At 37.4% G+C, this 26,660-nt stretch overlaps 1 protein-coding gene across 3 annotated transcripts in view; it reads left to right on the top strand.

Moving 5' to 3' along the window:
• Positions 1-22,842, top strand: part of LOC120483198 (cadherin-18) — an 84,481-nt gene extending 61,639 nt beyond the window's left edge. For all 3 annotated transcript variants that reach the window (XM_089131271.1, XM_039678149.2, XM_039678150.2), the window contains exons 5-12: positions 5,756-5,923; positions 6,219-6,406; positions 6,851-7,104; positions 8,242-8,378; positions 10,133-10,254; positions 14,198-14,312; positions 19,495-19,746; positions 22,060-22,842. In XM_089131271.1, the coding sequence (XP_088987397.1) occupies positions 5,756-5,923; positions 6,219-6,406; positions 6,851-7,104; positions 8,242-8,378; positions 10,133-10,254; positions 14,198-14,312; positions 19,495-19,746; positions 22,060-22,562 (1,739 nt within the window). In that variant the 3' untranslated portion in view covers positions 22,563-22,842. The remainder of the gene's footprint in view (positions 1-5,755; positions 5,924-6,218; positions 6,407-6,850; positions 7,105-8,241; positions 8,379-10,132; positions 10,255-14,197; positions 14,313-19,494; positions 19,747-22,059) is intronic.
• The last annotated feature ends 3,818 nt before the right edge of the window (positions 22,843-26,660 follow it).

The raw sequence follows: 26,660 nt of genomic DNA, 5'->3' as shown, positions 1-26,660 counted from the left end.
GGACTCAGCTTAGCACAAATACACACTTCTATCCCAGAGATATCCGCCACAGAACTACACCAATTTACACAGAATTGCTTCATGGGTACTCCACTATGCATTTATTTATTATGTGTAATTGCTCATTCAGTCTCCCTCCCACTGGGACCCATGGGATTGTTGGCGTCCTCCATTGAAGCAGGATCTCTGATGGCGGTTTGTCTTTGTCATTCTGGATCCAATCATTTGGCCAGATCCCATGATTTCCTCAGATTTAATGACCACTAATGGTGGTTGAGGAGAGATTCTCTGATATGATTGTAAAGCGCTTTGAGTGTAGGCCTAGTAGACATGGGAAAGCACTATAAATGCTAGGGCTGGGTATTGAGACAAATTTCACAATTCGATTCGATTTCGATTCACAAGCTTGCAATTCAATTCGATTTCGATTTCGATTACGATTTGATTCGATTCAATATCGATTATTTTGGATATCAGTTACAATAAATGGCAATTTTTCTCAAGGGAATCAAATCTCTTAAATGCTATAAACTATGGTCTATAGTCTAGTTGTAGCCTACTAGGCTTCATTGGCCTAATATGAAGGTAATAATGAACTTGAAATGTTTTGTAGCTATACAAACACTTAAATTACACTTTTATTTATTTTTATAATAAGAAGATTATATGAAATATAAAAATTTAAATGGTGGCTGTCATAAAAACTTGCCAGATTTATTCAAATATGCATTAAATATTGAAGACGAGTTTATTCAAATATGCATTAAATATTGAAGACGAGTTTATTTGGGTTTTCTGAGGTAAATATGACGATACATGACATTGATTACAAGCTGTTTAACTGACGTCTTTCCACGGTTGAAACGCAGATTGAGCGAATCAATGTGAAATGATAGGGATTTCGATAAGTTGTACTCTATCTTTTAACACACTTTCAGATGCTCATTCATGTTTATTTCGCGCTGTAGCTTGTATTATTAACCCGGAAGAGAGATCAGCGCTGCTGCTTCTCTGGAGCTGCGCCAGAGCGATCTCACGCCACAGTGCCAAAACGGCAAAACGGTATTTATGTTTTTGAATTTCTAAAGAAAATGGACGTAATTTGAAAATTGAGACTTTGTTTCATATCAATAGTAACAAAGGACAAAGATTATTGCGATTTGTTGGATGCGCGCAGCCGCGATACAATGTCTCATTCATTCAAATGAAACAGGATGACTAATCGATTCTTGAGATTTAAGAATCGATATCGGTTTGTAAAAATGAGAATCGATTAATATCGAGAAATCGATATTTATTACTCAGCCCTAATAAATGCCTCATTCATTCATTCATTCATTCAGTCATTCATTCATTCACTCATCAAGCTGGATATCTCCATCCAGTATTTTCCTGGGTTTGTTTTCCCATACGCTACAGTCTATTCCAGCGCAGTATATTTTATGATGTCCTATTATGGTAGCCTAATGCTGGTTGATTTTCCTTTTGTTGAAACAAACCCCACACATAAACACACACACGCACAAACACAGTGTGAAACACTCACTATGCACCATTATGAATGCCTGTGTGTCAATGTTAAACAATGTCAAGCACACACGCAACTTCTATGGAAGACTGTATTCTAATACTTTTGAAATGTTTCGACTTTAATCTTGAAATATTTTGACTTTAATCTCGAAATATTTCAACTTTAATCTCGAAATCTTTTGACTTTAATCTTTTTTTTTTTTTTACGTTGCGGTTCAGGGCTTCCGTATAACCCATTCATGATTTGAATACAACTTTTATTTTTCACACAGATGCACATGATTCTTTATCTCTGTCATCCGTGATTTCACACTTTTTTGCTGCGCTATATCCATTTGGCTGCTATATTCACTGTGTTATGTATGTAAAATCACATTAGCATTACATTGAGATTAAAAAAATATGATTTTTATGTGCACAGATTTACCAGATTACTAGGTGCATTGTTGGTTATAGAGTGTTTAGTTTCTTTTTAAAGGTACAATCTGTAGTATTGTACTGTATATTTTGATATAGTAGAGCAATTTTGTTTTTTCTTCCAACTGTAGAAGCTACTATTTCCACCCATTCATTTCTATTTAAAGTACAATAACTTGCATCACTGTGTCTAATCCTCTTAGCTGAGAATTACCTTTGTGTTGTAGTTAGATTGCCCCATTTGCTGGCGGGTGATGCTTAACCTGTGTGATGTTTCACACTTTCAATAGGAATCTGTTGTTCCATATAGGAAATCAAACTCTGAGTCTGGAGTACATAGAGCTGGGCTTACCTAGTTCTGCATCAGTGTCTGGTCCTGTTTGCGTTATTTACTTTCTGTCTCTGCTTTGTGGCTACTAGCTGAATACTAAGAGCCTGTTTAACATGAACATTTTGCTTTTTCCGTTGTGTTGTCTGCTGAAATCCCCTGTCCTGGCAGGTGGTGTCTGCTCTCAATGGGCTTGGTGCAATCTCTATGACATTCTCTGGGGCTGAACACTGGCGTGTGTTTATTTGTTCTGGCGGATTGAGGTATCTGTTTGCATACTTTTTCTCACTCCCACTGGTCGTGTCCATTTAAAAAGGGAACTGCGTGTTCAAATATATAAACTGTCAGTCTCACACTTTTACACATAATATAAAATATACATTGCCGAATCCCAACTTGTCATTGCCTCACAGGTCTTTCTTATATGTTAGCTCCTTGGTAATATTTTGGCTTATGAATGTGTTGTGTTGTGTGTGCATGTATTCGGACATTCAGACACAAATATATGTGTAAATGCTGTCCATATATTATACAGTATTTTTTTCAGGGGTATGGTCTTTAATTCAATTCAATTCGCACTTAGTTGTATAGCGCTTCTCACAATATATCATTTTAAAAGCAGCTACAATTTAGAGTCCAATTATCTAATTATCAGAGGTGACTGTGTCAAAGTGATTTTCATATGTAAAAAAAGACAAATCATGCAGTTAGTTATCATGTATTCATAATGGAGAAACAATGATCTCATTAAAGCAATTATTATGAGTTGTAATCATAATGATTACAATTAGGGTTTGAAATAACACCCACCAAGCAGCTAACTGTAGGTGAAAATCCACTGTGGTGGGTAATGCACTAGCCAATTTGGTCTAGCCAATCACTTTGCTTGGCAATGCTATCAGACTCCTTCCACTAAAAGGAGCCCTAAAACATTGGCTAAACAACGAAGGTTGCACTCTGAGAAACGCTGTGTTTTTAAAACCTCACCACAGCATGACTCAAATAGTTTTCCATTAAAATACAACTTAGGACAAATACATTTGACTTCACCCTATGATTGTGTACTATGCTGTGCACACTATCTTATTTAAATTCAAGTAATGGAGGGAATAGGGAATGAGAGTATAGGGGGCGATTTCGAACACAGCCCCTGTCTGTGAGATGTTAGTGTCTGCTGTGCGACCGGTTAATGCTCCACCAGAGCCATTCGAGACAATTAAGAGACCACTTTCTCTAACCAGTTCTCATAAATGTTGCATGTCCACGACTTTTGGACAGAAAGCACCCTAGCGTCTTTATTTGGATGTGCAGCATCCTGTAAACCCATGGCAATTATAAAAGAAGTCACTAAGAATTTTATTTTTATTTCAATTTTAGTTTATTTAAATGTTATCTTCAAAAAGGAACTCACTGTCGTAAAGCTGAAAGCAAAAAAATGATGCAGAATCAGATTTAATAATACTGTAAATATGTTTGTGTGTGTGTGTGTGTGCGTGTGTGTGCGTGTGTGTGTGTGTGTGTATACATACATTTAGGTATTCTTTAAAGTTTTTGCCAGACAAAAAAAAATAAATAAAAAAATAAACATCATGTGAAATGTATAAGAGTACATCATCAGGTTACATAAGTGTAAGACATCAATAGAAAAGAATGGTATGTGTCTTACATTTAAAGCTGTATGGGTAACCTTGAGTGTGACTACATTTCAAGGCATTCCATACATACATTATTTGATTAAACTGTCATCCTGTATTAACGAGTAAGTAAAATTAACGTAGTGCTATGTATTGACAGAGCTTGTGCTTTTTAAAATGATGCTATCGATTTCCATTTGTTTTTAAAGACACTCTTTGTTTTCTGTGTTGGTGCACTGGTAAGTGCGTGTCTAACTGATAGTGCTCATTTCCCAGTAAATATCGCCATGGGATCTCATGGCGTAAAGGGGCTCAAATGCAAGTTCACATGGCAAAACCAAGCTGTTCTGCTTTGCAGCCCTCCCTTCATCCCTGTCTTATCCTCTATCTCCTGAGGGAATACTTGGAGCAGATGGCAGACTTTGCTTTAGAGTTGTGGAGTACGTATGCAGGAGATGATCACCTGCATGCATTTTGCACATGTGTGTGTGTGTGTGTGCAGTTTATACTGAGGGATAACACCACATAAGAACATTGCAGAGGTAAGGGGTCAGCACTCGCCTGCTGGTGTGTTGTCAAGCTCGAAAAGAACCTGGACCAGGTCAGAATGGGGCAAATCAGAGGATAACCACTTATGAACTCACCACCTCAATAACTATGGGGTCAAATATCTGCAATGTACTGTACATATGATATTCTGAACATGTACTCTTCCAGTGAACAGAGCTCTTATTGCTGGAAATGCCATCAAACGATTAGAAGTTTGAATTAACGGGATAGTTCACTCCAAAATGAATTTACTCACCGGTCTTTCGACATCCATTTCACTTCCTTTCTTCTGTGAAAAACAAAAGGGCATGTTTAGTTTGAATGTTCAACCAGCTTTTTTCCATAAAGGTGGCCATGGCTGTCAAGCAAGATGCTCTGCGAATAATGAATTCTTATCAGCCTAATGCTCACACAGATATAATATGGCTTAAAAGGACTTAAATTTAGTGAATAAGTTGTGTGTATGACTTGTATTTTGCTTTGTGTGCTGCTTAATATGTTGTAGATACTGTGTAGATACTGTTCAAAAGAATAGCATTTATTTGAAATAGACATTTTTGTAACATTTTCAATGTCTTTGATTTTGATGCATTCTTGACAAATAAAAGTGTTAATTGCTTTCTAAAAACAAACAGACAAACAAAACCTTAATGACCATAAATCTTTGAACAGCAGTGTAAGTCTAAAATAATAGGTAACACTTTCGAAAACTGTTCCATCATTAATGAATAACACAGGAACGAGTTGAATTTGGTACTTCACTATTAGCTAATCAGTAACTTATTTTTTTTTTTCAAACTACTAGGCCTATATTCATTATCACTGTCAAGTCAAGACACTTTTATTTAAATAGCGTTTTTTACAATACAGATTGTTTCTAGCTGCTTACAGTGATAACAGGAAAATAATGCAACACAGTTTGAATCTGCCGTGAAGCAGATCTAGAAAAAAAATCATCATAATCTAGCTTAATTAAGTTCAGTGATGGTTCAGTTTTGTTGTAAAAAAGTTATTATTGAGTTAATTTAATATGTACATAGCAGCTTTGGAGAAAATAGTGATGTCGTCGTACTGCTCAGTTCAGTTCTCATATAATGGTGTCACTGAAGGCAGATAAATAATAGAAATAATGTGAATAATAAAACCCTAAAATATAGGCCATTTTACATTTAATATTTAACTTTAACACCTTAATTTGCAGAAAATGGGAATACAATTTTGAACATTCAAAAGTGGGATATGGGGTATTTAGGTCAGCGGGAGCTAAATTTATGCTTTTTTACCCTCTGGGTCACAGGTGTCATAAGGACGGCTTTGCCGAACATGGACAGAGAAACTAGAGAGATGTACTCCGTCATCATCCAAGCCAAAGACATGGCCGGCTCTGTTGGCGGTCTGTCCGGATCTACCACAATCAACATCTCTCTGACAGATGTCAATGACAATCCACCACGATTCCCTCAAAGTATGAGTCTCTGCTTCACTCAGTCTCTTTCACCATTTTTGGCACGCCCCTTCAACAGAGACCATCTAATCCCTAAATCCCTGTAAATGTACTTTGAATTTATCCCAAATGGCTGCATTCGTTTGAGCTTTATTTAGTGAAAAAAACCTTCTTTTTTTTAGCTTGCTCAGGTTTATCCCATATAAACCCTACAAATTAGCTAAGCACAAGCAACACTTTTTAATATTGGCATCAAAAGCTTTCAAATGTTTAATAAAATCACATCTGTTCTGTTTGTGTTTATTCTCCACTTCAGAGAACTATCAGCTTTATGTGCCAGAATCTGCTGAGGTAGGGAAAGCAGTTGGTAAAATCAAAGCAAACGATGAAGACCTTGGCGTCAATGCTGAGATGACGTACAGAATTACCAATGAAGAAGGAGCTGCCATGTTTTCAATCTCCACAGACAGTGACAAGAGAGAAGGAATCATCTCCCTCAGAAAGGTCTGATCTAGATGTTCACACAGAACTGGTGCTTCATGTAAATTCATGTCTGCTCATTCAGCCATGCCCTGACTTCCAACGCATTCTCACCCCAAGGCGTCACCTTTGACCATGCTTCAATATTTGACGTTTTAGGCGCCCTTTAGCGTCACTTACATGACACGATCCTACGGCGTCATCTAACTGACGCTAAAGGAAAGCGTCAGTTAGAGGACGCGGTTAGGTTTAGGTGTGGGGTGGGGGTAGGGTACACGCGATCCTAGGACGTCATCTAACTGACGCTAAAGGGCGCCTAAAGCGTCAGATATTGAAGCATGTCCAAATGCTTCCCAAGGCGTCAGTTAGGTGACGCCTTGGGAGTGAGAATGGGCTGTGACTTTTCCCATGCTGGCCAAAATGTCATTTCTGCTTCTCCCTTGATCTTATTACTGATGTCCTTTCTAGCCTCTGGACTACGAGAAGAAGAAGGCGTACTCTTTGATCATTGAAGGTGTCAACACCCATCTGGATCCTCGTTTTTCGTACCTGGGCCCTTTCAAAGACACCACCACGCTCAAGCTCATTATCGGGGATGTTGATGAGGCTCCAGTGTTTACTATGGACTACTATATCATGGACGTGTATGAAAATGCACCAGCTCGGACAGAGGTTGGCATGGTAACTGCTCAAGACCCGGACAGCACTAGAAGCAAAGTCAGGTGAGTTTTCTGGGAGAATAATTCTGGTATATACGGCCTTGAGGTATATTTTAAATGGCTATCAGAGCAAATGTCATTGCCTGCCTCTGGCAGTAGTCTACAAGCAGTAATATAGTCCACCATTCAGTATTAAATTGAGAACGCCTTTTAAATTCTAATTCAATTACTGAATTCAAATGGAGGTAGTAAATAGGATGCAAAATTGCAAATAGGCTTAAGGACGTACATTAAAAATCAATAAAAAAAAAAAAGCTATTGCGTTCAAATCTTTGTGTTATGCGAGATTCCAGTAGTATATTCTCCCATAGAAAACTGTAGTAGTGGCAAGCTCTTCCTCTCATATTTCTAATAACTGTACAATTATATATATAATGATATATCATATATAATAATACAACTTATTATATTATATTATATTATATTATAGTATAGTATATATTATCAACTATAGTAAACAAGTAAGAAAAAAGGCTTTGAAGTCTTGAAGGTTTATTGCGGTGAATATTCCGTTCACTTAGTTTTGTAGTGGCCACGAAATATTTTAATTTGTGGGAGCTTAATATTAACTCATGGGAAAGTGATAAGTCAACTTTCCATCGCTTCGTCATGACATAAGGATGACGTTACCTCGAAAAAAAATATCTTGTGGTCCGGGAAATTATCAGAAATGGATTGATCCTACTATTTATTTTTAATATAAGAAATGATTATGAATATTATGCCTATTGTATCTTACGCAGTGTTGCCTATAGACAACATTCAAATGAAGTTTGTTATTATCGGAAAATATCAATAATGTCCCCTCCCGGTCACTGTACAGAGATCTGAGGGTTTTCTTCTGCAGCTAGCTAAATGCATACAAATTATTTGCTAATCATCAGTGTGACAAAACATCTTGAATTCATGTCTAACCAGAAATCATGTGTAAATCTTATGTGACAGGAAATGCATCTATAATCATGAGGCTTATAAGAATCTACTTTTTGATTGCTATTGGTTTACAGAATAATTTTTTCAAGCTCAAACTTTCAGCATTAAAATTACTTTTAAAGCATACTCTTCAGAAATGCATCTGAAATGCATATTATCATAACTTGAACAATAGGTATCTTTAAGTTTTCTGTATTGCAATTTTAGGTATTCCATTGACCAAAATGCAGAAGGTGATGCACTTTTCAGCATTGATGTTGACAGTGGACTGATTACAACCAGCAGGAGTCTAGACCGAGAGGAGGTAGCCTGGCACAACATCACAGTGATGGCTTCAGAGATTGGTATGTACTGCTCTTGGGCCAGAACCCTGTCTGTATTCATTGATTGTTTTTATCTTGGTTTCTGAGGAAAACACAGGGAACCATTTTATCAGTGATAACTTCATTTTAAATCAAGAATTCTTCTTGAAGTTTAGAGAGGGAGCACCTTGTCCAAGAGGGAATCATAGGACCTAAAGTCTGAATCATCGATACTGACCAAAACAAATGTCTCCTTGAAGGAGTGTTGCATTGTGGGATTGATGCTGAGGCTGCTGCTAGCATGCTGGTGTGGCTTTGAAGGTGGACAGGGTCAATCAATTTTCTTCTTTTTTTTTTCTATTTGTTGTTTCTTCTTTTTTTACAGATGCTTATCCAAGCAATTATCTTCCCTCTACACTTTTCTTCACAATGGTGATCCCTCTGTTATTGCTGATAGTGAACTGATAATGTTAGACACTGTAGTTAATCTCAGTTCCATCATACTGAATGACTCCAAAATGGGTCTAACGTTTCTCACACCAATTTTAAATTCTCGCCATGCTTTAGTGAATCCCATGAGAGAAGCATGAATTATTTATTTTTCACTAAGTTTTTCAACATGGTACATGTAATAACTGTAATGTTATATCATGAATATATATATATATATATTTCTACTTTTCAGTACTTATTTTTCACATTTTTGCCTTTAGTCTGAAGGACAGGTTTAGACGTTAAACTTTAATGATTTTCTCAAAATATATTGTGTCGTGTGAAAATGATTATGGTGTTATGGTGTAATTTTCATCCTAACACTTTGGTAACACTTTACTTCCACTAATAGTTAACATCAACAAACTATGAAAAATACTTAATTTGAACATTTAAATTCAAAAGTTAATAATCTGTTAACATTAAATGACTCTGCTGACCTCATTTAAACCTTAAACATATTAAATGAAGCTGAGCCAACATTAATCAACAATGAGCATTAGTATTTGTATTAACTAATAAATAATGTAAAAATAAATAATGTAACAAATGTATTGCTCATTGTCTGTCAATGTTAGTGACCTTGAAATGAACCTTATTTTAAAGTATTACAGAAAAAAAAAAGAAAAGATGTGTGCAGTAATTTTGTCAAATTATGCCAAAAATGTAAAAAATAATTTAATTTTTCAAATTTTAAATACAAATTGGAAATTAGCTGTGGCAAGAAAAAGGGAGATGGTCCTCACTGCAGAACACACAATCCAGGGTGCATATACCAGGGTGTATATTACCTTATATATACCTAAACCTACCCATCTCCGCCCCCTGATCTCTAACCCCACCCCTAATCCTACACATCTCCGCCCCTTATATATGGATCCAACTCCGCCCCCTGGATCTTGTGTACTGCAATGAGGTGCTACTGGAAATAGTAGTCGGTCATCTTCTTGTTCAATAATTGTTTAAAAGGTAATTTACTTGAATTAATGTTATTAAACACAATACAGAGCATTTAAATGTGCTGGGAATTACATTGGGTTGAAAATTTACAAAACAAAAATGACAACAGTAATGTATGTCTATACCGTTGGACATATAAACTAGTAGGTTTTCACAGTTAAAGAAACCACCAAAAAGGGTTACACTATCTCTATATTGTAAATAAAATGTGGTATTCATCAATTCAGTCAATTAAGCTTCACGCCAGTGTTCTGATATGGCATGACTTGTTTTGCCAGTTACTTTTTAACTGTCCTGACAGAAAATATACATGATTGAATATTTGTCATATATTTTTTTTCCAGACAATCCAAATCTGGTGAGCTATGTTCCAGTCACAATCCAGGTCTTGGATGTCAATGACAATGCCCCCTATATTGCCACAGACAGCGCTCTGGTAGTGTGTGAAGGCTCCAAGCCAGGCCAGGTTTGTTATCACCTCTCATTCCTTTTCTCAGTGTGTCCCTATCACTCTTTTTTGACCTGTCAGCTCCCATCTGAACCCTTGAAACCATTATCTGCACTTTTCTCCTGCCCTGTTCTCCCGTCCTTTTCTCCTGCCCTATTATTTTCTCAAACAATCTTTTTTTTCATGCTTAAATTCTGCCATGAACCCACACACTCCTACAGTATGTACACAACTGCTCTGGACACATGCATAAATGAGAAACACATATGATTCCTTTATGATACGTCTGACACCTTCAAGGATGGATTTATCTGTGGCTCGACAGACTTTGGAGGCTCTTATACCTATAAATAATTCAGCGTGTACCAATGTATTCACCGGCAGATAGGAGTCAGCATCAAGCGCACTAAGAATGGCTCACAGGAAATGTTAATCATTGCACGTTGAAATCTAGGACCATGTGCAGCGGCATAGCCGTTATAGCTTTACCCTTGAATGAGATTACGATTTAAGCGGTTGAACACACACAATTCACACACAGTGGGTAACAATACTTTTTTTTTTTTTTTTTTTTGGGGGGGGGGGGGGGGTGATTAAAAATCAAAGGTCCTCTCCAGACATTTGTGTCTGCTAAACTATAAATTATGTTTTATAAACAAAGTTCAGGAGGAGAACTTTCAAACAATCATTGCAATTAACTTGTCATCAAACAATTATCATGTCTATCCCACCAGCACGAGAGGAAGCAAATATATATATATATAAATATATATACTCACTCTGTTGACTTACCTAACATTCTTTGACAGTTTCAGCATCCCTCCACCAACCCGACTCCTCACCCTTGGCTTATTCTGTCACAGCCAGGAATAACCCCTGTATTCCTAGCTGTGAAAGAATAAGCCAAGAGTGAGGAGTCGGGGTGATGGAGGGATGCTCTGGGTTCGGGCCGAATACCTAACCCGTAGCCCTCTTGGTCAGCACGCCAAATAAGCATTTATTCTATCTGACTTATTTGTAAGTGCAAACTCTTGAACGGGTATTTGAAGGGTAAATTATGAAAATTCGGTCATCATTTATTCACCATCACGTTCCAAAGCCCGAAACATATATTTTTCATGAAACCTGAGAGGTTTATGTCCCTCCATTGATTGCCTAGGTAACCAAAACTTTGAAGATCCAAAAATAATCCATGTGAATAGAGCAGTTTAATCGAAGTGAAGTGTTTGATATACATACATAGTTATGTTTTTATTTTGGAGCCTTACTTAATTAAAGGCTGCTTTTAAAGCACCATGGAGCTTTTTTATAGATATTCTGTTTCTTTCAAGCCCAGTAACCCATTTGCTGTCTTTCATAAGGCAGAGGTCCATTCATTAGCGTAGAAATTGGCTCTCATTTATTATAACTTTTGGTCTGCTTGGTTCAAATCGTTCCATCTAAATAAAATCCTCCTCCCAATTACTGAAATCCGTGATTGTAACTTTGTTAGATGATCCGGGATTGCTGTCATGCTGTGGCCCTTGATTAAGTGTTTCCACATAGATAAGGCAGAACCACATTCTTGTATTGGCATCAACTCACAGGAAGCTCTTTCCTTTTGATTTGCACTGCAATGATCCACAACAGTATGCTGCATGAAACCAATGCACTGTAATTTGGGAAGAAAGCTGTAATGCAGTGACACTGGTGGTTTTCATACTCTTGCTTGGTCCGAACCCAAGTTTTATTCTACTCCCTTCTGTTGAATGTAACAGCGTAATTTATTTCACTAATTGAAATAATCAGTAAGGATGTGATTCAAACAAAGCAATCCATATATTTTGCACTATATGCCATGACTTTCCAGTTAGAGTTTGTTGAATTTACAGATTTAAGTTTGTGGTCAGTAGAATTGTTGGTCACACTTTAGATTATGAATCAGAATTATCTCAGAATCAGAATCTAGCTAATTACGACTTTTGCCTCAATAAACTCCTAATTGCTGCTTATTAAGAGTTAGCTAGGTAGTTGTTAAGTTTAGTTATGGGTTGGGATTAAGGGATGTAGATTATGGTCATGCAGATTAAGGCATTAATTCCTCAATAGCTCCAGTCCAGCAGAGGCAGGTTGTAGTACAAGAAGCAAAGTTTCTCTGCATTCTCTCCTTTCAAAGAGCTTCACCTATTCTCATAAATATCCCGCATGGTGCTGAACACTATTTTGCTCAACACAGAGGAGGGTGGGCAGGAGAGGCCAAAGTTGGCAGTCTGGTGAAACGGTTAGTGTTGTGTTCACCAATCAAATGGTTGGTGTTCAAATGGTTGGTGTTGTGTTCACCAATCAAATGGATCCACCAATGGATTTTCAATCTTTCTGTCAATGACAGGCTCTCTGAAGTACCGTTCTAGCTCTTTGCTTATCCTCTCTGGTTCCACTGCCGCACTGCTGGATGGAAGGAGCACAGTGTCATAAAGCAAGTCTAAGAGACTGGGTCCTCTGTTCTTTGCCTTTTGGGAGTTTCAATGGCAGAATCTGGTGGACTGGTCTCCATAACCTCTTTCAGCCAGGTTTTCACTTTTGCAGGATTTCTGGTACTAAAGGATGCTCTTTGTTTCATGGGTCAAGGACACTGGCAAGCACCACCTCTTTAGAGTCCTTAAATTTTGCAAACCTTTTTTTGCAAGCTATCCAGAATGTTTTTTCTAATGGTTTGAATTCCCCTGGAGGTTGGTCTCTCTGACTCAAGAAAACGACGTAACACTGCTGTGCATGCTTTATGCAGGATGTGGATGAGTCTTCTCTATCGAATTCCAGTGTTCACTCCTCCAGTGGTCCAAGGGTCTCTGCCAGGTTCTATACAATGGACCATTCCTCTTCTGACAGATATGAGTATTGTGCATGTTCGCTAGCATATGCAGTGCTCTTTTTTGTTCAATCATCCTCACCAATATGTGTAATGTAGAGTTTCACCTTGTCTGTACTGCCTGTATGATAGAATGCTGTGACACCTAGCTCCTCCTGATTTTTAGACAGGCGTTGCATTGCCGCAACTCAACTTTATACTTTGGAAAATGTGTAATATCGGCTGATATAATTGGCCCGCCGATATAATCGGGCCGCCGATATATCAGTCGGGAATATTTTAAAAAGGTAATATTTTTCTGTTGTTTAATAAGATGCAGTCTGTAAAAATTTTGACAGGGCAGATTAAAAAAAAAATCATATTGTTTAGTCTTGAATCATCCATTTGAATTAACCACCAAAACGGCAACAAATGCGAGCTGTTCCCAGATTCAGTTTATTGAGAAAAAGTTGCATTATATTTGACTAAGAGTGAACAGTAGCTTGCACAGGTGTATAATTGTATTGAAATAATATCTGTTTAATTCTGATATAAGAACAGATTGATTTCATACCAGTTACAAACATAAACCGAACTATCAAAACACCAAACAAACTGTCCAAACTCTTACATAAAACCGACTCGAATCCACACCAGATGTTCTGATGTAAATGTGCCCTAGAGAGAAAAAAAAAACCCTGGTCTAACATGGGTCATGCAGCACAGACAGGTGAAAGACTTCAATAATTGGTCCAGACACTGCATGAGGAAATTCCCACTTGCAGCTGATGTGCTGGCAGGAGCCAATTAGGTTAACAAGCTGACAAAACATCATGAGGCTGAGCAATGCTTCAAACCAGCTCTCATTTTCAATGACTGTAATCCAAACACCCAACTGGCCAAGGGGCTTCGGGTCAGCAGTCTGAAGTTAATGTCTTTCAAAATTTGAGAAGGAGGAGAAGCCCAGGTGGTCCAATTACATTTCTAGGTTATAAAGAGTGACACAACCTGCCTCAGAGAACCAAAATCATCTCTTTTAGATATTTTTAGTGCCACTTATCATTGAACTTTAATTTTGAAGTAAGAAAGAACTAAGCTTGAGCTTGTTTTCTCTTTTCTGTGCGGGTTTCTTTGTAGGTCATTCAGACCATCAGGGCCTCAGACAAGGACAACTTCGCCAATGGACGGTTCACCTTTGCTCTACCAGAAGACCTTCCAGAGAATCCAAACTTCACTCTGAAGGACAATGAAGGTAAAATGCAAACAATAACAAATCCGCTCCGATAGGATTTGTTTTGGCTTGGTATAACATCTAGTTAGAAATAGTTTGATGAGGCAAGCTTGTATTTTAGGTTGGTTACAAAAACAAATTCCATATTCAGTACCTTAAGTTGTGCTCTTATGAAAATCAAATAATATCCGGCTGATGTCTGAGCCTCTCCGATGGCATCTCAGTAATGGAATCTTTCTAATGTTTTCCAACTGACTTCCTGATGTTTGCTTAGGGCAAACCCTCAGTGCCGCTCCACAAACATATTTAGTACCACATGTTGTCACATAGATCACCCTCATTTTTTGCTTTCCACTCATCTTCTTGCTCGTTTTAATATTGTTGCAAGGCCAACGTTACCGTTTCCCTGGAAACCAGGTCTGTGTTTATGTTAGCTCAAGGCTCCCTGGTGGACACGGCCAGGCTGTAATGATTTCCTTCTAATGCCAGACCGCTGCTTCAATGAATCGGGGCTGCAGGTGGACCGGTCGGGGTTCAACAGGGCAATCAGGGACATAAGAGGCAGATGCTAAAAGCCCAGAGTTCAGAGGATCCAGTGCTTCAGAGCTTTTTTTTTAAATCTGTACCCTAGCCAAGCCCCCTCCCCTCCCCCCAGGCCACTCCATCCTTAAATAATATCCCTGCGGATGTACCATTATGGACCATTTTACACATTGGGGGTTGGAGCACTCCTCTGAACGCGCTAGAGGAGCACTCTGTTGAGCTTCCTGTGATTGAGTGGGTGTGTAAGACTGTCATCTTTGATCACGTAGATGTTTCTCTCTTGGCACCGCAGTCATTATGTCAGCGTCCACATGACGCGCTTGCCAGGGTGAGGCGGAAACAAAAATGATGGAAATTCCCTCCAGAGGTGCACTTATTTTCCCCCTGGGAAAAGGCAGCAAATTCAACTGGATAAAAAATAATCTTGCCTGTTATGTTTTTCGAAATAGTTCATATTCTGAATCTAGGAAGCATTTGTAATGAAGCTCTCCACTGCTTCAGTAGAATGGGTGAGGGAATCTGCAAAGATAGCCGACATCAAGTTTGACACCATGGCACAGCTTTGGCAAGAGTGTTTGTGTTTGTGTCATATGGGATGGGACACATTACATCGAGAGAAACCCTCCTGGGCCAATTTACTGCAGTTCTCTCTCAGGCCATTTATCTTCACCATTTAAACACTCACATTAAGTTATAACAGCTAGAGTGATCAGGACTCATGCCAGAACTGCAGTATTGGCAGTATATGTTGTTGTTGTTGTTGTTGCTATTTCTTATTTATTTATTTATTTATTTGGTTTTTGAATATTTTTTACACCACACATCTCGCAGTGATGATTAATTATCTGCAGTACATGCATGAATCGCTCTCATGTTTTTTTCACAGGGAAAGTGTTTACAATTCACTGCAACATAAATCAAAGCATAACTGTGAATTTCTCATCCATGTATAATTACAGACCACATTTTCTACGTTGTTTGTAAAGATGCACTAATGATCGTTCCACCCTCTGTCATTTCATGTTCATTTTTTAATAGTGTTTGGACAGATTAAATGGAGTCTACCTGCAGGCCATTTCACAAACCCCCTACAGAATGAAATCAAACACAAACGCTATAAACCTAGGGGTCACTACATGAAAGGCTTATGTTTGCATAAATATTTCAGAGATGCTAATTTTGGTGGTGTTAACAATAACCTTGAGTTTGAAAATCTTCCTTCCCTTAGTGTCTAATGCATGCACAATAGTTGCTGGTCCTGCATGCATGATATGTCAGTACTAAATCAGTTAAAAGCAGATATTACATGTTTTTTACTTAATTATTTTTATTTTATTGAGCAATCACAATAAAATTTCTCTATTCTTATATTTATATTACCTTCAATTTCTAAAAGCACTAATGATTTAATAACAATTAAATATCTTTATCTCAAAACAAATATCCTTTTTTTTTACTGTACATTTATAATGTACATTATAATTCAATTGATTGATTTTAGTTTGCTGTTTTTTTGCCCCCGTTGTCATAGACAAGACTTAAACCTAGTACTAGACAAAAATACAAGTTTGAGCTGTTTAAACTGAAAGCAAATCACTGACATATCTTAAAATATGTCAGTGCCATTGCTTTTTTCTCCAGACTGCACACGCATTGGCAAGGCATGTTTATACAAGCTACTTATAGGGATAGTTCACCCAAAAATAAAAATTCGGTCATTATTTACTTGTCCTCATGTCATTCCAAAACCATATGACTTTTGTTCAACTACAGAACACAAATGAAGATCTTTTTTGATGAAAGAGCTTTCGGTACTCTCCATTGAAAGCTACGCAACTAACACTTTGACACTTCAAAAAGTTCATAAAGAGATTGAAAAACTAATCCATATGAACTGAGTGGTTTAGTCCACATTTTCTAAAGAGACTCAATTGCTTTATATGATGAACAGATTGAATTTATGCTTTTATTCAAATATAAACATTGATCAGCAAACATAAACAGAAGCTCAACCGAACCTGCTAGATGCATGAGAATAAACCTCATTGGTTGTTGCTGAATCTCAAATGTGCTGCGTAACACACGAGAATAAACCTCATTGTTTCACACACATCAAACATGCTTGCGCTTCCTCTTTCTACAATCGAGGTGTGATTTGATGAAAGTTTATTAAATCTGTTCAAGTGACTGTGTCTCTTCAGAAAATTTGGACTAAACCATTCAATTCATATAGATGTTTTATGGTCTGTATATTAACTTGTGGTTGTTTATAGTGGTAGTTGCGTAGCTGTCAATGAGTGACAGAAAGCTCTCAGATTTCATTAAAAAGATCTTCATTTGCTGCCCATTCTCACCCCCAAGGCGTCAGTTAAGTGACATGCATTTGGACATGCTTCAATATCTGATGTTTTAGGCGCCCTTTAGCGTCAGTTAGATGACGCCCTAGGATCGCGTGTACCCTACCCCCACCCCACACCTAAACCTAACCGCGTCCTCTAACTGACGCTTTCCTTTAGCGTCAGTTAGATGACGCCGAAGGATCGCGTCATGTAAGTGACGCTAAAGGGCGCCTAAAACGTCAAATATTGAAGCATGGTCAAAGGTGACGCCTTGGGGTGAGAATGCGTTGTCATTTGTGCTCCGAAGATAAACGAAAGTCTTAAAGGTGAATAAATAATGACAGAATTTTCATTTTTGGGTGAACTGTCTCTTTAAATGAAACCAGGCCTTAGAATACCAATGTTGGTTATTTATTGGTTCCCAGTACAGCCTAATAATTCTTGAGGTTTGATCATTAAAAAATTATAATAATAATTGTATTGATGGTAGTTTAAATACCAGGCGTGTATCAAAATCTTGTACATTGTTTTTATATTTTTATTCATTACTGGATATTGGATTTTATTTGTATTCAAAAGATTGTGGCTAAATACTTCTATACAGTAAATACTCCTACAGTATACACCTGTTAAGCTGAAACAGGCAATTTCTCTAAACATTGTGCATTTGTATACCATGATTGACATTAAAATCTCCCTACCAGTGTTAAACCCAAACCGACGCTCTTGCTCTCCTAGCTATATTCAGAGGGAGACAGGGTTCTTCATGCATCCCAATCCCCCTCAAACCCTCCCAGGCAGAGTCAGAAGACACTAGCTCAAACCACAATTACGATGTGAAGAAGCTGCATGACCATGCATACACTAAGGTGCTTAGGACCTGCCTGTCTGTGGGTGCATGCATATGTAAGAAAGAAAGATAGCGACAGCTAAAGAAAAGGTGAAAAACCTTGCACAAGCCTCGCAAAAAATGAGAAAAGTTGGAGCACCATAGAGAGTACAGTCTGTCATCACACCAGTGCTTTAATATTCCTGTTGGTGAGGTACTAACACAGAAAAGCAAACAGTTTGTTTGTTTGTTTGTTTGTTTGTTTGTTTGTTTGTTTGTTTTCATCATACACAAGTAAACATGGACCAATGTCAATCAGAAAACATAAAACTACATGTATATGATTAATTACTGCATTATTTTTTTTTCGTTTACCAAATGCATTTAGAAAACATACATGTAGTTTTGACTCTAAGTTCTGATTGGATGATCCGACTTGCTTCTGTTCAAAAGTTTGAGGTCATTAATAATTTTAAATATTTTATGGAAGTCTCTTATGATCCTCATTGCTGCTTATATTTGAACAAAATAGAGTAAAACGGTAATATTGTCAAATATTATTAGAATTTTAAATGACTTTTTTATTTTAATATATTTTAAATAATTTGTTCCTGTGATGGTGAAGCTGATCTTTCAGTAGTGCTACATGATCTGTCAGAATTGATTTTAGTATGCTGATTTGAAACATTTCTAAATTTTTATGTTGAAACAGTTAATGTTAATATTTTTTGTGGAAATCCTGATACATATTTTTTTTTTTTTTCTCAGGATTCTTTGATTAATAGAAATCTCAGAAGAACCTTTTATGACACTTTTTGATGATTTGATTAAATTGCCACCACAAATGATGTACAGTGCAATACACATGCTTAAAATAATCTTGATTAAACATTTTATTTTATTTTTGTATCCACCTTATTTTTAACGTAAGATCAGGCATGGCCATTTTTCAATTGAATGTGTCCGGCTTTCGGTATAATCCACTTCCAGTAACTTTTAACTGTACAAAACAGCTCGTTATGCTGTTTGATATGCAAACTGGTAATTCATACATATTACTTGAATGTATTGTCATAATTATAAACAAACTAATTCGTAGCACAACAGGTTTCACAGTTTACTGCACTTTGATATTCTAGTTATAGCATCTAATGACTCTGAAGTCTCACACATTCACAGAAAATAGCTTACTATTGGTGGGATAGGCCAACCAGAAAATCATGGGGTCCCATGATCATTTGGCAATACTGTTTATTAAACATTGTTGTCTATCATAGTGATGTGGCTGTTTTAAATCTGTTGTCATTTCAACAGTGAAGAATCTAAAATCACATCAGACAGCTTGAAAATGAATTACAGAATGCAATATTTGAAAAGCCATTCTCGGAAGCAACTGCCGAGGATGGGGAGCGAATGGTTTTGTTGGCTTCTGTTGCACGGTGTCGTCATGCATGCAGCCAGCGAGAATAAACCTCTGCTCTCTCTCTGACAGATAGCAGCGCGAGCGTGTTGGCGCGCAGGCAGGGCTTCAGCCAGGCAGAACAGGAGCTGTACCAGCTGCCCGTGGTTGTGTGGGATGGAGGAGAGCCCCTCCTCAGCAGCACCAGCATGCTTACGCTCAGGGTGTGTCCGTGCCAACGCAGCGCCAGAACGCCAGTCTGCAGGAGTCAAGCCTTCCTATCCTCGGCCGGTCTCAGCACTGGAGCCCTCATTGCCATCCTGCTATGCGTGATCATCCTCTTGGGTAAGACTGAAAGCTCAAGGGGCCAAGAGAAGAGCTTGTTTCTTTCCTCAAATAATTTGCCATCAGGGAAAGAGCAAAAACATACAATGGGGTCCAAAGTTTTGAATCCACTTGTAAATGTATTTATTTCTGAATTAAATTATCAGCATGACATTGTTTCTTTCTGGATAGATGGGTGGATGGATGGATTTATACTGCAGGATAACCAAGCAAATTTGAACTTTACATTGTTACAGATCATTTGTTAGAAAGATCCAAGGAATTGTGGGAGGATGTACAGTATATCGAAGATCTCTTCTACTTTTTTTATTTTACCTGACATCCTAAGAAACACTGCTTGAAATTCACTGGTTGTAGGTGAGAAGTTTCACCTTGCAGGAAGTGTGAAACCCCCCTCTCTCACTCTGGTCTACTGACAAGGCCAAATATAGACACTACTCATGAATGCTGCACAACTGTGTAGGCTGAAACCAAAAACAACAATCGTAACATGCATATACCTGAACAGACATTCAAATATTGGTCTAAACAGTTTTTTTTTTTTTTTGTCTTCCTGAATTTAGATAATCATTGAATTTATGTCATAACACAGTAGAGATGATTTTGTCTGAACGGTGCATAATACTCAAAACATCACAACACAATAGCTCCATTCCAAAGTCTAGTGAGCTGCCTACCTACCTTTCTGAAGATAACATGTTAAGCAAGCTGGTTAGAAAAAAAAAACAAGAAAAAAAACAGCTTAGGCTGGTTGGGTGTTTTCAACAGGATTGACTTATCGCATGTATCCTTCATGGATCTCAGTAAAAATAGTAATATAGTTATGTTTCATCTAATGAACAGACTAGTTTACCTAATATGTGTATATGCTATGTAATTATAAGGCCTGGTTTCACAGGCAGTGCTTAGATAATGCCAGGATTAGGCATTTGTTTAGTTAGTACATTTAATTATCTTTTATAATATTCCTTAGAAAAAAAAAAAATATATATATATATATATATATATATATATATATATTACTGGTGTGCATCTTGAGATAAAACAATGGCAGTGACATTTTAAGATTTGTCAGTGCAAGATGATTTGAATTGAATTAGCTCAAGTATTAATTTTAGTATTGGACTAGGCTTAAACCTTGTCTCTGAAACCGGAGGCAAATATATTAAAATATTTTGTTAGAAACATGCTACAGCATAGTCTCCCTTGCCCGCCCCTTCACATGAGGTTTATTTTTTGTGGCACATTGATGTAATCATTCCAAATCAATCACTTATGAGCAGTGTTATTTAGTATTGATTCTATGGTTATATTAGTCCCCCTGTAGTCAGTAATTGTATCCCATAAAATGTATGTTTGATCACCAAAATGACATAATGCATTTAAAGGTGGTTGTTATTTTTTTTTCTTCCTTTTTTTCATGCAACTCCACACCTTGCTTCATTTAGTATACGCAGATCATAAATATGCTAATTAGCCCCGCCTCCCCTCACAAAAGCTCACAGATTTACTCAGCCAACTTACTGAGTTAAATGGTGCACAATGGTGTAGCTCTTTACAACGTCCGACGCACAATGGTAATTAATTTGATTTTGCTTGAATATGTTATCAAACAGCTAATAATGTGTTGCTATTGCTACACAAACTATGTTCCTGTTCGCCATCTCTGTCTGCCTTCTAACAACCATTATAAACACTTTGAACATCAGTGGAGAAAGGCATAGTTCATCATGATATCATAATAAATTTCCTACATCATTCACCGTATATTGCTAAACTTATCCGATTTTTCTTATCAACAAAAAATATATACTGGGATAACCTGGCATCTCTCGAGACTCCCCTGCTAATTCGGTGTAAACAATATGCTAAAGCCCGCCGGCACGTTGATCTGATTGGTTACAAGGTAGTTTGTGATGTCAGAAACACCAGCAATTTCAAACTGTGTTTTTGAGACTCTTTTTATCACTGCAGTTTTAAGGAGAAAATACTCTGCACTGGTGTTGACATGAATTTGCACAAAGCACATTAAAAACACCACATAGACATAAAAACAATAGTAAAACTTGATTTTCACCACAGGGGGACTAATTATATTATTGTTGGTGCTAAGTAGGTTTTAGTACCGTTTTCACATCGGTACATAAATGATAAGGTGACTATTTACCTAAAGCTTTTCCCTGTATGAAAATGTCAGCAGGCAAATGACTGTACTCCCATTTGATACGTCTCTAACTCACAATAGTTGTAAAGCTAATTCACATCACCATTTACATGGATGAGCAAACTGAGCTTGTGTCTCCTCTCTTGTAGCCATCGTGGTTCTGTTTGTCACTCTGCGTAGCAAGAAAAGCAAAAAGGAGCCCCTGATCATCTCGTCTGAGGATATCAGAGAAAACGTAGTCACGTACGACGACGAAGGGGGAGGCGAGGAAGACACAGAGGCCTTTGACATAGCGGCGCTGAGGAACCCCGAGGCAGCCGAGGAGATGAGAATAAGGAAGGACCTGCAGTCGGAGGTGTGGAGGGCAATGGGTACAAAGGCTCTCAGTCCGTCGTTGACCTTACCGGATGAGGACATCCATGAGGTGATTAAGCTCAAGGTGGTCAAGGCAGACCAGGACACGAGAGGCCCGCCGTACGATTCTCTTCAGACGTACGCTTACGAGGGCCGCGGCTCCCCGTCTGGTTCCATCAGCTCTCTGGACCTGCCGGAGCTTCAGTCGGAGCTGGACCTCAGTAACGTAGACAACTGGGGCCCTGAGGTACAAATACTTAGAGTCTTTCAAGAGAAAGGCCAGCAGCACTCCCCCTAATGGCTGCGCATGTTCCGTAAACCAGAAGTTGTGTGTCGTTTCCCTGATGTCGGGTCAAAGGGGACTGCAGTGAAGACTGAATTTTTTTGTCATCCAGTTTTGCTGTTGGATTATTTGACTGTTGTTTTTCACTGGCCTGAAAGTAAGTTGATTTTTGAAGAAAAAGTTTAAAATTGAGAAAAAAAAAAAAAAGAGAACTCATAAAGGAAGCTATTTTCCCTGGTGTATATTTTCTATTGCTTAATAAAATTCATGATTCAGATAAGTAAAACATGTCTCTATTGTATATTCTTCCATTTCCAGCAACAAAAGCATCCGATTCAATATCCTGGCTGATTTGTCATGACATCTTTCATACTACGCTGATCATTTTCCCTCTCAAAATATAAATTTGATTTCTGTTTTCACAGCCTAGTGTTTAAGATTTTCGTTTTCACCCATAGAATGTGCGTTTCTATACTTAGATCGGCATTGAACATAGTGTGCAACATTTAGTATAAATCACCTCTGTCAAAAGCAAGAAAATAACGTATTATAATTCTCATGAGCAGAGAGAGTTTTAATTGGATAACAACGGCATTCTGTGAAAGATAATTGGATTCAAATGCTTGAGTGGGCACCTTTTATTACTTTCCAAGGACTTATAAATCAACTGTGAAAAGTCTGTGTTGAAATCCAGTCCTGATCAATTCCCACGAACATGCAGATAAAGAGCCTACAGACTGTTGTAATAGCCAGCGTGATGATGATGATGATGACTTCACAAGCGGCAACACAGCGGCCGCTTTTACTGATCTAAATGCGCTTGGCTGTCACTGGTAGTGTTGGATTGTTTAGGATGACGACTTTTTGAATACTGAGGGAGTTTCAGAAGTGGGATCATTTCCTCTGCCAGCAGCATTAGATAATTAGTTAGCCAGTTCTGGAAACATACTTGCTGACAGCAAAATCACTGATTTTTACAAACAGTCTGGATTCCTCAAGACTATATTTTGATACACTGTTGACCTAATGTACACCAATTATTTCAGGTAACTAATTCCCCCAAATTAATTAAGTTCTTCAAGACTCTATAAATAATATCTCTATTAATAATATCTCTAATAATTATAATGTCTCTATTAGTGAAATTAACCATTTGTCCTTCCTGTTACACTCAAAACTAGAGAACAAAAACAGAGAAATTTGAGGTTTTGTAATAAAGTTGTTTGCAAACAAGTAAAATGCATCTGATCACTCTGCACAATAAGCGACAAAAATGTAAATCAACATTGTAACAACTGTTGCTGCAATTTTTTGCAAATTTGGCCACACATGCACCCTGTCATTCAAGTGGAAAGTGGGACCACAATAACAGTCCTTTTTTGGAAGGTAATTTATCTGCTAGACAACATGAGGGTCAACAAAAGGAGTCTCATGCTCATCTGAGGAGGATGCCTCATAATCAGGGCGCTCCTCAACATTATCGTCTATCTCAAGACACATTCTCCTCTGTCACTGTTACTTTCAAAGAACAATGACACAATTGAATTGACAGAAAACCTTTGCTTAGAGGTCATTTTCAATTGAGAGCATAAAAAGAGAGCTCACAGAGCACAAAGCGAAATGGTTTAAATGGCTTCTGTAGAAGCTTACATAGATTTGCTCCTCCCCTATATTATATTTTCCCCTCCCCCACGGCACAAAATATCAAAAGTTCCTGCAAGAATTTTTTTTCCCTTCCCTGGAAATATCTAATTTAATAACACAGTTTGTGTTTGCAACTCCGTCAAATTGATTCATATATCCTTGATTTTCTTCTTTACCACTCATTTATAAACAAGCACTTTCTATTTTTACAGCATGTGAACTTATCTTCGATACTATTCCTTACAAAAAAAACAACCGGATTGCTTTGATATCGCTAATTCTATGCAACTTTCAGAATTTCCGGTACTAGCCTTAAGCCCGCTAGCATCGCCAATCGATTGTCTCATTTACACCTATTTCACTGAAAGGACGGTTTCTATCCAGGAGTTCAGTCCTAAATTAGTAGTGATATTGGTAGTATCACTATTAATTTACTGTTCATCTGTTATAATGGCCAATATAACAGATGTGTGTCTAACGTTACCTCTGAGTGCAGATGAGGACACATTTGAGCTGTATCCGGTACAGTTGGAGCTGGAGTCCGTGGAGAAGCATATCCCTGAGCTATAGAGAGGCAAGTCGAGCTGCGAGATCGGCGATCAGTGCTTGAAACATCACGCGCCGATGCTCACAAGTCAGTGACTTTTTGACTTAGTAACTTTAGTAAAGTTAGTAACTTTTTGACTCCGATCTCGTCTACTTTGTGTGTTTCTCTGCACAGGACGCAAGCACCCAGGACGTGATTATCCCTGGCTTCATTCACTCCGGCACCGACACAACACCATGGACCCTGGATGATCCCACAATGGAAGAAACAAGCCAGGACCAGAGCAAGAACCTCTCTGCCCTTCCCGGTCTTTGAGATCTCCACCTGGAACCGTTTCTCCCCTCTCTGCGAGTCGAAACGCCGGAATGGTCCGTCATGTCCCTGCTACCTTAGGTAAAGATAAGGTGCACACTCACTGCTTTCCTGGTGCTCATGTTCTAGAGCAACCTAGGCTCTACCGTGCTAATGGCCTGCACCCCAGCAGAATCGGAGTGGCTGTTCTGTCGGACAACATCTCCAAGACGTTACACACCATATGGCTAGTAAGTCCAAATCCAAATCACAGTCTTTGCTGTCCCAACTTAATTGATATTATGAGTAGTGTAAAACAATATATAGAAACTGTGTCTATTCCTCATTTAGAGAGGCCAAACAATAAATCTACTGTGTGTGTAAACTAACAATATTATTGTTAGCTATATAATATTAATATATTTATTATGTTATATAAATATATGAAGAGTTCAGATGCAAAAGCCTCTAAGTGCCATTTGAAATTTCCTTCTAAAGTGATCATTTTCATCAAGCTTGTATATTTAAGTTCAGTAATTTCACTTAAATGGCAATGATAATTACCTATTAATTGTCATTTAAGTGAAATTACTGAACTTAAATATACAAGCTTGATAAAAATGGTCATTTTAGAAGAAAATTTCAAATGGCATTTAGAGGCTTTTGCATCTGAACTCTTCATATTTATTCTTATTCTTGATCTAATGTATAGGGAGAAAAGGCTTGAATTCAACAGGACCCTAAGTTCACCAGAGGAAAACTAATCATTCTAACAGCGAATTGTCACAAAACATGACTATCAACTGTAACGAAACAACATCAACATAATTAAACAACTACATGTATAATCTCCTATGAATAATCTTCTGCTTTGACCAAGTGTGCATAATTAAATTATTCAAGCACAAGGGCTTATGGGTATTCCCCTAGGCTCGGTTTTATACTTGATTGTTTTGATTAATTAAGCTTTAAATTATTAAGAAGTTGGAAAAAATGTAAATATTTAAGCATAATTTCAAAATATGCCATTTTAAGTTACATAGGACAACAACTCATTGCGAGTTTACTGCGAATGATTGCGAATGTACATTTTAATTGAATGCATTTGAGTGTCATTGAACATTGTAATTGGTCTTTAGTTCACCCTGAAAATTAAGTTATAAATTACTCTAGTGTTATTCTAATGCCATATATGCCCTTCTTTCTTTTATGGACCACAAAAGGAAAATAAAAAATATATCTTGTTTGCACTCGTCCATGTAATGGCAGTAAATCGACCTGCATCAAGCTTTTTAAAAAGGGCACAAAAGTATCATAAAATGATCCTATGGAACACATGTTGATTATTCCAGAAGTTCTGGAGGTAAATGAAATTGTATGTATTATATAAAAAAAAAAAAAAACACACAATATGAAATAAAATACCTAAAAACTGAAACATGAAAGGTATTGAAAAATTAGAGGCTACTATATTGTGTAACAATATTTAAAGAAATTGTATTATAATATTTTAAATGTATACTATAAAATTTAAATGTATATTTTAATATAATTAAAATTTTATATATATATATATATATATATATGAAGAGTTCAGATGCAAAAGCCTCTAAATGCCATTTGAAATTTTC

The sequence above is a fragment of the Pimephales promelas genome, chromosome 5, assembly GCF_988280905.1.
Source record: "Pimephales promelas chromosome 5, fPimPro1.hap1.1, whole genome shotgun sequence".
Classification (NCBI taxonomy): domain Eukaryota; kingdom Metazoa; phylum Chordata; class Actinopteri; order Cypriniformes; family Leuciscidae; genus Pimephales; species Pimephales promelas.
Note: the sequence above shows the minus strand (reverse complement) of the source record. Positions and strands in the feature narration are given on the sequence as shown.